This window comes from Nelumbo nucifera, chromosome 6 (assembly GCF_055504915.1).
Source record: "Nelumbo nucifera cultivar China Antique chromosome 6, China Antique-T2T, whole genome shotgun sequence".
In the NCBI taxonomy this organism is placed as follows: domain Eukaryota; kingdom Viridiplantae; phylum Streptophyta; class Magnoliopsida; order Proteales; family Nelumbonaceae; genus Nelumbo; species Nelumbo nucifera.
In genome coordinates, this window is record NC_142654.1 from 14,467,687 (window position 1) to 14,481,881 (window position 14,195).

General features: G+C 36.9%; 2 protein-coding genes across 8 annotated transcripts in view; one reads left to right on the plus strand and one right to left on the minus strand.

Moving 5' to 3' along the window:
* Positions 1 to 9,851, plus strand: part of LOC104589406 (uncharacterized) — a 107,755-nt gene extending 97,904 nt beyond the window's left edge. For 3 of the 7 annotated variants that reach the window (XM_010247736.3, XM_010247729.3, XM_088890278.1), the window contains 5 exons: positions 4,414 to 4,539; positions 7,627 to 7,797; positions 9,028 to 9,087; positions 9,180 to 9,334; positions 9,429 to 9,851. In XM_010247736.3, the coding sequence (XP_010246038.1) occupies positions 4,414 to 4,539; positions 7,627 to 7,797; positions 9,028 to 9,087; positions 9,180 to 9,320 (498 nt within the window). In that variant the 3' untranslated portion in view covers positions 9,321 to 9,334; positions 9,429 to 9,851. Of the gene's footprint in view, positions 1 to 4,413; positions 4,540 to 7,626; positions 7,798 to 9,027; positions 9,088 to 9,179; positions 9,360 to 9,428 lie in introns of all 7 variants that reach the window. The other 4 variants (XR_016077628.1, XR_016077627.1, XM_010247745.2 and 1 more) reach the window with 4 other exon arrangements.
* Positions 9,389 to 14,012, minus strand: TBL9 (TRICHOME BIREFRINGENCE-LIKE 9). The gene is made up of 4 exons (XM_010250137.2): positions 13,627 to 14,012; positions 10,127 to 10,516; positions 9,859 to 10,017; positions 9,389 to 9,740 (listed from the first exon to the last, which is right to left on the minus strand). Exons 1-4 carry the CDS (start codon positions 13,995 to 13,997, stop codon positions 9,389 to 9,391), a joined length of 1,272 nt encoding a protein of 423 aa, XP_010248439.1. The 5' UTR covers positions 13,998 to 14,012.
* Between the last annotated feature and the right edge of the window lie 183 nt (positions 14,013 to 14,195).

A 14,195-nucleotide genomic window follows, 5' to 3' on the forward strand; every position in this document is an offset into this window, starting at 1 on the left:
AGTAAAGTCACCCTTTCTTATCTCTAAGAAGGGAACAAAAATCATCAATTTTCTTGAAGAACTCCAATTTCATTCTTTACCCTCTTCACCTCTATGAAGACCCAACATTTCAACTCATTGTTCTTAGCATATTGATCTAACAAAGAACCATCTCTACCTCTATGTTAGAGAGGTATGATTAATGTGTTTGTGATTTGATTTCCTAATGGTAAAATCCTATCATGTCTGAGAGCAGCCACCTTGTTCAACAAAGGCCAAAGGTTAGTCTGTAACTCTGTATCCAGTTCACCCCTCCCAAGATCCCAGATAGCAGGGACCAACATTGGGTAATGGCACTTTTTGTTCATGAGGGATTAAATATTTATGATCTAATTCTTTTATACATTTATCATCATCATCATCATCATCATATAAACCTTGTCCCAATTATTGGGGTTGGCTACATGAATCCTGTTTTTCCATTCTATTCTGTTCAGTACTTCAGTGCCATATACATCGTTAATTATGGGTGCTTAAATCATTTCTTTATACATTTATTTATGTAAGCTATTTTTGAATGTTTAGACATTTCTTTTGTAGATTGCATTTTATATTCTAATATTACTGGTTAGAACTGAATGGGCTTTGCAAGTTCTGTTTTGTTTTATGAATTTCTTCTTTATTTTATTTCTTTCATTTATAATAATTCCCACTATACATTTTATAATTTGAGGTTATTGACTGAACTGATCCTAAATCTTCTCTTATATTTGCATAAAAATTAGAAAAGAATTTAACATGAATAGATGATCAGTTGAATTAGGTAGGATGTTCAATAGAATTTTAAAAATAAAATAAAATAAAAATTTACATTGATACACTTTTACTCCCCCCCCCCCCCACCCCAGAGTATTTGATGTAGCACAGGTGGGTCTACCTTCGAGGACACACCCATAGAGTTCCTTTACTATTAAGGTTGAGGTGCAGCAGGTGCCCCAAAACTATAGTGAGACTTCTTGCAATCTCAGTACCAATGGTCCAAATAGAAGCCTTCTCTAATAAGTCCATTAAAGAATCTAGCTAAGGGATATTCAAGTCCTAAGACAACCATTTTTAGTCATATTTTTCAAGGTTCTAAGGCGGGACTAGATGACAAGGGGTGCAATCTTAGTACCAACGGTCCAAATAGAATCCTTCTCCAACAAACCCGTTATTAAAGAATCCAGAAAAGGGATATTGAAGTCCTAAGACAACATTTGTAGTTATAGTTTTCAAGGTGCGAAGGTGGGGATAGGTGACAAGGGAGGTGGTGATTAGGTGGCTAAAGGAGGGTGACAACAGTTTATGGAGTTATAACAATGAGAAGAATAAATTTAAATGGCTGAGTAGGGATATTGTGGTTCATTACAACGGGGTGAAGAGGACTGCTAATTCTTTTGCTGATGGGTTAGCAAAGCAAGGGATGAATAGGGATTCGATTTTTTGGGCTATTTTTTTATTTTTTCCCTTGTATTTTTTTGGTGGGGAGTTAAGTCTTTTTACCTCCCCTTTGTACCTAAGCTTCACATAGTTTCATATCATTAATAAAGTTTCTTGTTATTGATCAAAAAAAAAAAAAAGATAGGTGACAAGGGAGTGCCTTGTCACCTAGTCACCCAAGGTCCATAGGTCCATAGAAACTAACAACCATCTTTTATTGTTTATACACTATTTATGTAATTAGGGGTCGTTCATCTTATTGACTGAACTAATCCTAGGATAGGTGCTATGGACCCTTAAATCTCACTGCTACAACCCATTTACTTGTTGGTCTGCTCTTAGTTTTTCTAACCTCTTCAACTTATAACAATCACTTATTCTATGTTTCTAATTGGTACTGTAGATAGTCTTCTCTGTATGTGACCAAAGCACCTTAGTCAACTTTTTCTCATTTTATCACCTATTGAAGTGACTCCTACATTCCTTTGAATAAGCGTAAAGCAATTTGGTTAAATTAAAAAGCCCATATAAAATGAGCTGACATGTGACCCTCTCCTTGTTGGTAGGCATCAATGTTTTCAAACTGTCATTGACCTAGATGTTGGACCAGAAACCGTCCAGGCAACCAGTTCCATTTTACCCCAAACCCGGTCCCTGGTCAAAAACCATTGAATTAGTCAACAAACCGTTGACCTGGATGGTTTGACCGTTGAACTGTTCAACCCAGAGAAAGGTTTGCTGTTTATTACTTCTGACAAGTTAGAACAAGAATGAAAAGAGAAGATTTCTCAGATCTGAGATCTACTAGAGAGAGAGATCAGTTGAGGGATGTGTGAGACAGTGAAAGAGATCTCACATTTAGAGATATGGGAGAGCAGTCTAGACAACAGATCTGCAAGAGAGAGAGAGTGTGTGAGATCTGAGATTGAGAGAAATCTCTCTCTCTCTCTCTCTCTCTCTTCTAAACTCTCTCAGCCATCGACAGCTTCTCAAATCTGTCATTCTCAAATGGTCAAACCTTATTTCTCTTATATTTATATGCATCTTACCCTAATATTCCAATCTAATGGGTAAGATGACATATCACTTGTTAAATATTTAAACCGTTTGACCCGGACGATCGAACCACTGACCCAGGAACCAGCGGCCAGAATGGTTCCATTTCTGGGTTGGTTTTTAAAACCTTGGTAGGCATATTGTCCCTCGTCTGATTGGATAAGGTAATTATATAACCATCCCCACATCTATGAAAGACCCCCACTAGGGGAATCCATGCCTAATGCAAAATCGAAGAGAGAAAAAGAGAGAGAGGTGTGGAGAAGGGAATGAAAGAAAGATACCCCCATTGGTTGGAGCTAGATTAGCAGGTGGAAATGTAGAAAAATCTTTCTCCCTCTTCTCTTCTATTGTACTATTCATGTCATAATCTCTTCTCCCATCATTTCTATGTGCTATGACAGGTAGAGATGATTAGAAGGATAATGGGATGGTGATTTCCTCGCTGGCCAATCATAAGCTTTTTAAAAAGAAGCTTCAACTCTTTTTTTATTTTTATAATATTTTTGTAACCTCTTAAAGTCTCGCACTATACAGTTTTGTTTAGAGGATACTGTTTAGGTGTGTAGTCCCAATGTACATGGGTTCCTCTATGTTTCTTTTTTGAATAGCTACACTCATTAATCAATACAATACTTTTATGTTCCAAAAAAATGACAGAAAAATTATCTTTTTTCTTCCCCTCTAGTTCATCTCAATAAAGCAGAAAGTTCTAGGAAGCGAGAAACACTGCATACACATTACACTGTAATTGCAGTCTTCTAGCAAGCAATAAAAAGAAGAAATGTAGGAGGAGAAACGGCTTACATCCTTGTTAAGTGATTTCTCTGATTGCAGTCCCCTACAAAGTGAGAAACAAATCAAATGGAGGAAAAGGCTACAAAGCAGGGAAGAAAATGACATGTAGGAGGAGAAAATTACCTACAGCCTTGTCAAGTGGCTTGGCTGGTTGTAGTCCCTCTACTAAGTGAGAAACAAAACATATGTAGGAGGAAACTGCCTACAACCTTGTTAAAGCTAGCAGATTGCAGTCCCCTCCAAATCAACAAATAAAGAAGCAGGAAAGAAAAAGGCCATTACCTAATGTTAGTCCCAACTCTCTGGGGCTTTGGAGGGGTGGACTGGATAAGAACCTAACCTTTGGAACTTTTTGCACAAAGTCACCACTCTTAGACTCAAACCACATTCTAAATTTCACACTTGTTGTCTCGAGGAAATGGATCCTAAAAAAATTGAGCACAGCCTTGTTCTTGAAAATTGGCAATTGCAAATCTTTTCAAAGGGATTATTGATTATAGTCAGGTTAAGTAAACTGAACTAATTACAGAAATTAGCTAAATCGCCATCAAATAGGCCTGCAATCCATTAAATAAAGAAAATGACTTCCATATTCAAGAAAAGGAATAAAGGATAAACTTATAAAATATGAATTTGTATATCTTAATATTCCCTTCATCTCTCTGAAACTTGTAGAGATATTCAAAAAGGACTAAACCAGAATTCTCACTACAAGAGCTCTGCAACGATGCAATTCTATTCTTTGGTTTGTTTTATTTCTTTAAGTTAGAATAAGAGGGTGTTCTCTTCTTTTTCTAGAGATGTAATTTAGGGGACCATCTTTTGATACTTCAAATGGTCCTTATGCAGATTAATAACTTTGCATTATTGAGTGAATTATCTTGCATGAAATCACATCAAAATTTATGTTAATACACTTGCATTGAGAACTTATAACTAACCAGAATATCCTTGTTTACATGCTTTCACTGTAACTTAAAATTTGATAATCATGTTCCTGATTGTGATTCATTCTTAACAAAAGTTGAGTTCATGGCCATTTTCTGTTTATTCTTCATATTGACTGCTTTAAATGAGATAGTTTCATACATGTTTTTCCAGGATGTTAATATCACTGATAACAGTATCAGTTATAGTGTTGAACATGGAGACAGTCGATTATTTCAGCTGCAAAAGAAAGAAGGTGTCGTTGGAAAATCACTTGACAAGCTAAAAGAGGCTAGCACGGTATGACTATTTTCCCAAACCAAGGGATGATATATAACCTAAATCTTACATATGGTAACCATAGTGCAAATGGCAGAGCAATGCAGATTCTGTACATTCAAGGTGGATTTTGTGTGAAAACTGAGTATCATTTGATGTGTTCCACCTAGGAAATATCGAAGGAAAAAGGTTCAATGTGAAACACTCAAACTAGCCTATTTATATTTAAGTAGTAAACATTTTCCTTCACCTCCATAGCATTACAAATATGTCAATGGCTCAGCATCCATGGGAATCTCCTTTTAGAATCATGCATTGGTGAAAAAGACCAACAACCTTATTAATATCCAAGATGAATAGGACATGACTGACCTAAAATGGTAACCATCAAGTGAATATCTGCAGGTCAAGTTCAACTCAATTTCTGGTAAAGGTTATAGTATAACCACAAAGGTTATACTAAAGTCACTAGTTAAGAAATTATATTAGAAAGGTGCATAGTGGGTTTACTTAGTTCAACTAAGCCCTGTCCCAAGATTGCATGTGCTCTTCCATTCTGCTTTGTTCAGTGACATATCCATTTTTTAATAATGAGTCCTTAAATCATTCCTTACTACTTCAACCCAAGTCCTTTTTGATCTGCCCAAAGCTCTTCTAGACCCTTCAACCTGTAACAGATAGTTTTTTCTTCTAGATCTTCTAGACTCTCACTCATGGAAGAAATCTCATGGAGGCAAAAGTACAGAACCCTATGGCCGAAAGAAGATGACGATAGCACCCCTTTCTTCCATAAAATGGCTAATGCAAGATGAATAGCCAGTACCATTTCTCAGCTCAAAGTGGGTGATCAATATCTAGAGGAAGAAGAATCTAGAAGTAAGGTTATTGTAGATTTCCATGAGGATATGCTAATCATAGAATCTGACACCCAAAATTGGATGGTCTGGTTTTTAACCAAATCTTAAATCAAGAAAGAGATTGATTAGAAAGCCATTTTACAGAGGAGGATGTGTTGGCTTCCATTAAGGAGATGGGTGGGGACAAAGCCCTGGGCCCTGATGGATTCCCAATAAGTTAATCCTGAATCTGCAAGGTGCATCCAAATTGAAAGACTTTAGATCCATCAGCTTAATCAGTAGCATTTGTAAAATCATAGGTAAGGTTCTTGCAAACAGATTGAGGCAGGTCCTTGGCAGTATGGTATCTCCATCTCAAGGGGCATTTGTAGATGGCAAGCAAATATTGGATGGTTCTTTGATAGTGAATGAGTGCATTGACTCAAGACTGAGGGCAGGGCAGCCAGGTGTAATGATCATACTAGATATGGAGAAAGTCTATGACCATGTCCAATGGGAATTTGTGGATTACATGCTTCATCAGATGGGATTTGGAATCAAGTGGAGGAGGTGGACTTAATCCTGTTTTCTCAACAGCTATGTTTTCCATTATGGTGAATGGGGGTTCCCAAAGGCTACTTTGCAAGGAGGAAAGGGTATCCAGCAGAGAGATCCCTTATGCTCATTTTTATTTATAATTGTTGCAGAAGCATTGAGCAATACCTCAGTGTTGCAATCACTAGAAAAAATCTGTAGAGATTTTTTGTGGTATGTGTGGCAGCAAGCACATTCATCTTGTGGCCTGGAACCAGGTTTGTATGCCAGCCTCATGGAGGGATGGGTATCAAATCCCCTGAAGCAGTAAACAGAGCTCTTCTGGGGCTGCAGCCTTGGAGATATGGCTCTGAAAAAGAAGCTCTTGGAGGAAGGTAATTTTTAAAAATATGGGGATGAAAATCAAAGCCGGTCCACAGGTGAGGTTCATGCTTCCTATGGGGTTAACATTTGGAAAGGCATAAGTAAACTCAATCAGTCCTTCAGGAGCAACATCTTGTTCAAGCCAGGAAATGGAGAACAATTTGCTTTCTGGAAAGTCCCATTGCTGTGGACTCGGCTCCTCAGTGAACTCTTCCCTTCTCTATTCCTACTGGTCAGAACAAGGAAGTATCAATTAGAGATTATGATTATTAGGAGATCTTGGGAAATCAGGTGTCATGGTGTTAGGGACCCAGAGGGTCATACCAGAAGGTCAAAGGTGTATTCTAGAAGAAGGAATCCATGTCAGCTCCCCAGGGACAGCTAACCAAGAATCAGTTAAATGTAACTAATCAAGTAGCCAAGTTGGCAAGTGGTTGGGAGCAAGTTGTGATAATATGTTGTAAGGCTGTTACAACAAGACAAACAAGTATAAAGGAGGAATTTATATTCTGAGAATGATATGAATAAGAAACTTACCTTTCTCTCTCTTGTCTCTAGCTTTTGACTCAGGAAGCTGCTTCACTCTTGAAGGGAAGATAGAGGAAGGAATCTATTTTCTCATTAGGCTGTATTTAGTAAGAGTGCAAACATTGAACCAAATAGAATTTGTACTCTGGTTCAGTTTTGCAGGCTTTGGGTTGGAATACATTTTTACTGAAAATGACAGCAATTTTGTTTTGCTGACATGTTTGCATTCAAAACAAGAGCAAACTTTGCTTCCAAAAAATGGGTGCAAACTTTGTACTCGAAGTTGGTCAATGTAAAAAAAGGCAGATTCTAGTCTTGGAATTCATATTTGTACCCATCACAACCAAATACATTCGGTAAGAATACAAAATTTATCAATGCAAAACCAAACTAACTGTGCATTTTCATGAACCACACATATTTGCATTTGCACTCTTACCAAATGCAGCCTTATAGTAGTCTCAAAATCTACAAAATGTACAATCAAGTGATGTTCATAGGATTGTGGCTTCCTTTGTTTTAAAGGAGCTGTTTTGTTGGACTTGTTAGGAAGCCATAATGATGGGTTTGCATGAACTATGGTAGTTTCAAAATATACAGTGTATTTTGTTGTCTTGCAAGGATAGAAATCAGTTGAGCAGGGCCTAAGGAGGGCAATGTGGTTCTCATGGGGGAAGTGGAAATCTAATGAATTGGTGTGTCAGTATATATAGATCTTTGGTTTTGATTTTAGTTGAATGGATGTTATTCTTTAGCCAGAGTTGAATGAACAAAATTCCTTTGCCAGATGTAGCATGTCACTAACAGTACCATTTTAAATAAGCAGAATGTTTGGCAAGGTACTCAACTACTAGCCATTGATGTAGCTGCTGCCATGGGATTGATGAAAAGAGCTCTTACAGGAGATGAACTAACAGAAAAAGAAAAGTGTGCACTGCGAAGAACTCTGACTGACTTAGCGTCAGTAGTTCCTATTGGCATTCTTATGCTTCTCCCTGTGAGTATTCATAACTCATCTCTTGTGGTAATTACATTATATATTCATTTACATTTTCTGTATTCATGTTTCCGTATCCCAAAAATTTTATGGTATTAAGCTAGTTATGGTATATCTAGTACTAGTACTATATTGGCCAAGGTATAACATAATGAAAATAACAGTTTTGACTATTATTTATTGTATAGTGATTAAAATGAGTGCTGTATATTTGTTAAAGTACCTTTCTAGTTTTGTGCTTCCCATATTATTTATTTACTAGTTTATGATAACTTCAATTTGACCAAAAATAAGAATTAAGGGAAATTATATAGAACCTCCCCACTTTAATGACAAGGAACCCCCTGACAGATATTCCATTAAATGGCAAGCAAAAGAAGAAAAATTACTACTATACCCATCACACACATGTACTGTTGAGAGAGAGAGATGGTTAGCATGTGAGAGATATTTCCATCACATTAAAATACAGATGACATGGCATTAAGTGGATTAGGGTCTTTTTTTGTCATTTTAAAATTATTTTCAATGAGACCATGAGAAAACGTGACACAAGTGAAGTATACGGTTTATAAAACCTCATGACAGGGTTCATTGGAGGTAAAGTTTTAGACATTATTAAGAAAGTGGGGAAGTTTTAGACAATTTCCCAAAATATTATTATCATTCTAGGATGGTCTTGGAGTAAACAATTTAAGACATTCTTTACATGCCTGTTCTTTAATGTTGGTAACTACTATAGCCATTTAGAGTCTAATTGCATGCTTTCTGTTAACTGCATGTATGCACATAAGTACAATGGTTATCCACCATACAGGTGATACAGTTAATAATCTCTACCATTCAGTGAGCCAAAAATTAGAACTTATCCACCTTATAGGTGGCACTTTCTTAATTCTACCCCACCAAGTGGCCTGAAAGTTGGCGCTTACACCATCCAACTGTATAGTCATTTTCCCTGATGTTGTCATAATGTTATAGTTGATGAAACAGAGTAAGTGATTTGGAATCTGCAACTGCATTCTAGCTGGAAATGTAGAATCTTATGCTTGACCTCATCTTGTCCTCTTTACCATCTCCAGTTAATTTGGCACAATGCAAAAATGCATGCTCCTCTTTTTTCTGTTGCTTTCCGAGCTGCACTTTTCATTAACAGAAAAACTGTAAATCTATTTTTTCTTTTAATCCACGTTTGACCTAATATTTAGACCATAACTAAATAATTTACAGGTTACTGCTGTTGGACATGCTGCCATGCTAGCAGCTATTCAAAGATATGTACCAGCTCTGGTATGTGGCTTCTCTCTTATAATTACTTGAACTGCTTCCATGCAACATCAGGCCTGTAAATATTTGGTTTCAACTTTCTGATTTTTTAATAGATTCCTTCAACATATGGACCTGAGAGGTTAGAGCTCCTGAGGCAGCTGGAGAAAGTAAAAGAGATGGAAACCAATGAGATTAATCCTGAGGAGATTGCAGAGGGAAATAGTCTGAGTAGGACAAGTCCTGAAAACCCATAGCTCTTGAAATGATGGTAATTCTTTCAATATAAGATCCAGGTATTTTGTTTAACAGTTATCTTCCCTTATTAAGGCATATTTGTGGGTTGATTGTTCTTTGTTCTGTAGCCCTTCGACAACAGATGACTATAGAGAATTTCATTCCATGTGTCTGGCACTCCAGGGAGGCACCAGTGGCTGCAGTCTTGCGGGAAAGGAACTGGAGTGCCTGGTTCTCGGTGGATTGAAGGGTGACCATCTTTTCTGAACTCTGTAAGATATGTAATATTTAAGAGTTGTACACCTCTCATTGTATCTTTCATATTCTCAATTGTTTCAGAAATAAAACGGTTATTCCATGGCTCAGGCTCCAGCATAGTGTAATTAGTTTCTGGTGCCACATTAATATCGCATCGACCCCCATCCTTCCATGTTCCATCCCTGCAATTTTGTGATCTCAATATCATAACACTATTTGTTAATTTATTGTAGTTTACTTTGAATGTAAAGTACACACTTTGATGATACTGTAGAGATTAATTTATTGTAGTTTACTTGCCTGTAATGCACAGGAGAGTAGCTCCGGAAGAAGATGTAGCTCTTCTCAGGATCTAAATTCTGGATAGCCCATGATTTCCATGTTTGTAGAAACCTTCGGAATGCTTCCATCACATCCATCGTCATATTCAAAGTATTACCTTCCTGGAAATAACAACCCCTAGAAATGAAATATAAATGGCAGTAATTAATGCATATATCCAGAACAAACAGAATACTTTTAAAGAGGAAGAGTGGACTAGTAACAAAGGAGGAAATTGTGAACGCACATCTTTACAGTTTTGTCTTGGTTCCACCAATGGCCGGCATTGAAAACTAGAACATCTGCACCAACCCACTTGTTGGAGTACCAGTGTAACCGGTCGACCCGAATGGCACTCTTGATTTGGACAGAATGATTCTGTGGAGGTCTATCAATGATCACCAGGAAAGGAACCCTGTAGTACTCCACCGTGAGATTGTAGTCATGGAATCGGATTGAGAGGTAGCCCTTGTGTTTTGTGATGGGTTTGCCATTTTGTTCGTAGATTGCAGACTTGTTTGCTACTCCCTGTGCAAGCATGCATACCAGAGATTCCCACTGGTTCCGTCCTATTGAATCACCAGCAAATACAATTCGCCCATTTCGGCTCCTTTCCAGAAGCTCGCTTGCATTAAATCTGCAAATGGAATAAACAAACTTAAGAATATAGAGAATTAGAGATTTCTCAAGATTATTAAAACCAGACAAATAATTCAATATGATGATTAATGGGACCCTAATAACTCTGGAAATTGAGGATTCTTTCCTTGGTAGCCAGACTACCAATAGTTTCAAGTTGCCTAGCAAATTAGCGAGCGAGCACTGCCACCAGGTAAGCTTGTTTTGGCTGAGTTTGTTTTTGGTATAAATATTTATCAATGTAATACATCAATAGAGTTCAATACTGATCAATTTAAATGAGTGAACGGTTGTAAAGTGAAAAGGCATGATTATCGATGTAAATATTTATATATTTTATCGGTGTTGTTTTTATTTCAATTATTGATATAAAACTTTACCATAAATTCAGTTTATATTGATTTTTTATGTAAAACTACATTCAAAATAAATGCCAACAAATATACTTTTACACTGGTCTGTATTTACACAAAACAAATGCAGAGGAGTTTGACCAGAATGCCAGAAAGACAAAATTCCAAAAAAAAATAACCAATCAACCAGCCTCATAAAAGTAATAACCAATTTCATCCCGAGAGTATTAACACTCGAGGGGTTCTTTGTGGCAAGAGTATGAGCCACCAGGTCCTCGGTTCTATTCACAAAATGCCAATGCATGCAAGTCAAAACAAAGTATTTCCACGGTTCCACCTCAAATCAACCAAAAACCAAATATTCTAGATTTGAAAATGAGTGATACTTCAATACGGTCAATGATATATTGAATACTTCCACTTCATTTATCTCTGAGAACATTCCTAGGAGAGTTAATGGAATTCTTCCCCCAATACTTGGAGGAAATTGGGAAAGTAGCTGGGCCTCCCCATCATCTCAGGGAGACTCCAATAGCATTCTCAATAAACAATCATGCATTTCAAGCATTCAAACTCCCCATCAATGTAGCTAAGTCGATTTATATTATCAAAAGAAATTTTCTTTGAGGCACTGTTGGAAAGCCCGAAATAATAATAAGAACAACAACAATAACATTAATTTAGATTAGAAAAATTACTTACAGAATCTTCACCGGTACTTGTACAAGTGTTGGATCTAATGTTGGAATAAGTAAGGATTTCTTTATATTCTAGCAAGACATCAGATGGCGTTCTCCACCTAAGGGCTGAATCAAAGTTAATAACAATTTAAGGTTCAACTGGATTAAACTGCTTCTGGGGGTTCTCATCCGTTGTAGCTTCTGAATCACAACCTAAAATATATTAAAACACAAAATCTATAACCACTTGGAACTAAGGTTCAAAATATCAACATGTATTGGCCCATATCGGAGGTTAACCGATACGTATCGTTCCGGAACCTCTCTGATACGTCCCTACAGTGGGTGTATCGGAGGTCTAACCAGTTCAGGGGGTAGAGGAGACCTAAACCGGCCCCCCTGAATTGGTTGCGGAAAAAAAAAAAAAGGCCTGAAAAACTGTATTGATATGCCCATACCGATGTATCGATATTTTGAACCTTGCTTGAAACAATGGTTTGAAGGCCTCATAGGATACCATGGCCGAGCTGTGGACGTTTAGAAACAGTCTATGGTGCACATGGTTTAAAATATCAAGACGTGTGATATTCATTTACCATATATTGTCCCATTCAAGGTGCCAAATCTCTTCATTTTTAATTTTGTTCAGCCAGAGGTTTTCGTGATAGACATGTTAAGACGAGTAAAACTCCTTTTCTTTAATTTCTTTTTCCAACCAGAGGTTTTCACAATAAACATAAAAAATAGGGATTTTTGGACTGCAATCCCCCTCAGAAATTTTTTTTGCAGCCCCCTCCTAAGCTATTAGTAGCCCCCCTATAAACCACATCCTGTCTGTGAATTTGGCATCAATCACGGGCAGGATTCAGTCCACCCCTAGGAAATCCTATCTCCACCTAGGGATGGACTGAATTATAAAAACCCCCCAAAAATAAGGGTGTTCAAATTCAGTTATTAAACCAAAAATCAAATCAAATAAGCCAATTCGGTGTGGTTTGATAATTTTAAAAATATCGATTTTTTGTTTTGTTTGAGAAAATTTTCAACCAAATCACAATCAAAAACTGAATTAACCAAAACAAATGCATATAATTATATTTTAATTATAAACATTAATATTAACCAAATTAACCAATTTGAATTTGGTTCAGTTTGGTTTGATTTTAAAAGTTAATTTGGTTTTATTTATAAACATGGCCTATCCAAGATGTTCGCTAGGTTCTATTTCCGAACCAAACCAAACCGATCGAACAAATGAACACCCCTAATAAAGAACCCCCCGATTCCCTTATTTGGAATTTCGATGGATGCGAAACCAATATTTATCTTTGATACGCATCTATACTCTTTGATTCTTGTTTGGGCACATTTGGGTTTACACAAGCTATCTTGGAAACTGTTTCTCTTTCTACTATGCATGTCCTTCCCAACTAGAGACTTGAAACTATTTTCAACAAAGTTCTAGAGCTCCTCAACAGAAGATGGACGGTCAACATCCTAAACTACCATAGACAAGACAGGAATTAGTTGCGGATTTAACAGCCAACACATGAATCATGAATTGTGAATCCATTCAATCCAACACTGATTGGAATAGAATCCATTCAACCCTTGTGTTCTCTTTACCAAAACAAGCCTAAAAACTAAAAAAGGCCATCCTTTGGATTGTTCAGCATATTTTTCCTTTTTTTTTTTCTTTTTAGAGATTCCTTTCCTTTCTTCCTATATTTTAATTTAATTATTTTACTATATATACACACATACATTAGTTTTGTAAATGTTAATTCAGGTAATTATTGACTCAATTAATTGTTTCCTTTCTCATCATTTTCTCTATGCGTTGAATTGGCTCTTCATCATCAGAAAATAAAAGAAAAGAGCTTTCCCTCAACTTTTGGTTGTTTTCATATTTTCTCATATATCAAAGGCAGCCTCAGGGTTCAAGTTTTAAAATCATGAATCCTTGTCAAGAACCTCTTTGTTTACGTATTATTCAAGAGTATCAAACAAACACTAAACACACAACTTAAGAAACTCATGGAACCAGCAAAGAAGAAAAAAGCAGAACCCCCTACCTTGGAAGATCACAACCATTGGGCTGCCATCGCCATTTGTAATAATCTCCATCTGTCCGTCCGTTTTGATGGCAGCGAAAGCCAGGATCAAGGAACGGACAACCCTCAGTGTAATATGGATGATTCTCGTCCCAAACCCATCTGCCATTTGAATCGTCACAGGCCAAATCATGCTTGTTTTGTAGAACTTGAGAAAAGAAGCTGATGTTGAGAAGAAACTGGGGCTGAAAAAAGCTTGCAAGAAGGCTGAGTAAGGCGAGAGAGAGGAGGGGAAGAAGAAAGGAGAGGGTGTAAGTAAGTTGTCTATTGAAGATGGGAAATGGGAGAAGTTGAATCTTTTTGAAAAAGGATGTAACAGGTTGAAGATCCATTCGAGAAGGAGATAGAGAATGGTTTTTATTTTGTTTTGAGGCTGGTTATTGTTATTGAGAGAGAGAGAAAGAGAGATAATCAAGTAACTCTGTTCGTAACGGAGCTTTGCTATACATAGACGTCTGACTGGTTCCAACAGAAGAATAGTATAGTTTGGATGAGGAATGAATAACGTATGATCATGAATTGATGAGTTT

What these genes read in the sequence shown, in the direction of transcription:
- TBL9 (XM_010250137.2), bottom strand. Translation starts at nt 13,997, where the DNA reads ATGGATCTTCAACCTGTTACATCCTTTTTCAAAAAGATTCAACTTCTC. An exon ending in CAAGACAAAACTGTAAAGAT is followed by an intron (nt 10,018 to 10,126) that starts GTGCGTTCACAA and finishes TTTCATTTCTAG; the next exon opens with GGGTTGTTATTTCCAGGAAG. An exon ending in TACTCTCCTGTGCATTACAG is followed by an intron (nt 9,741 to 9,858) that starts GCAAGTAAACTA and finishes ACAAAATTGCAG; the next exon opens with GGATGGAACATGGAAGGATG.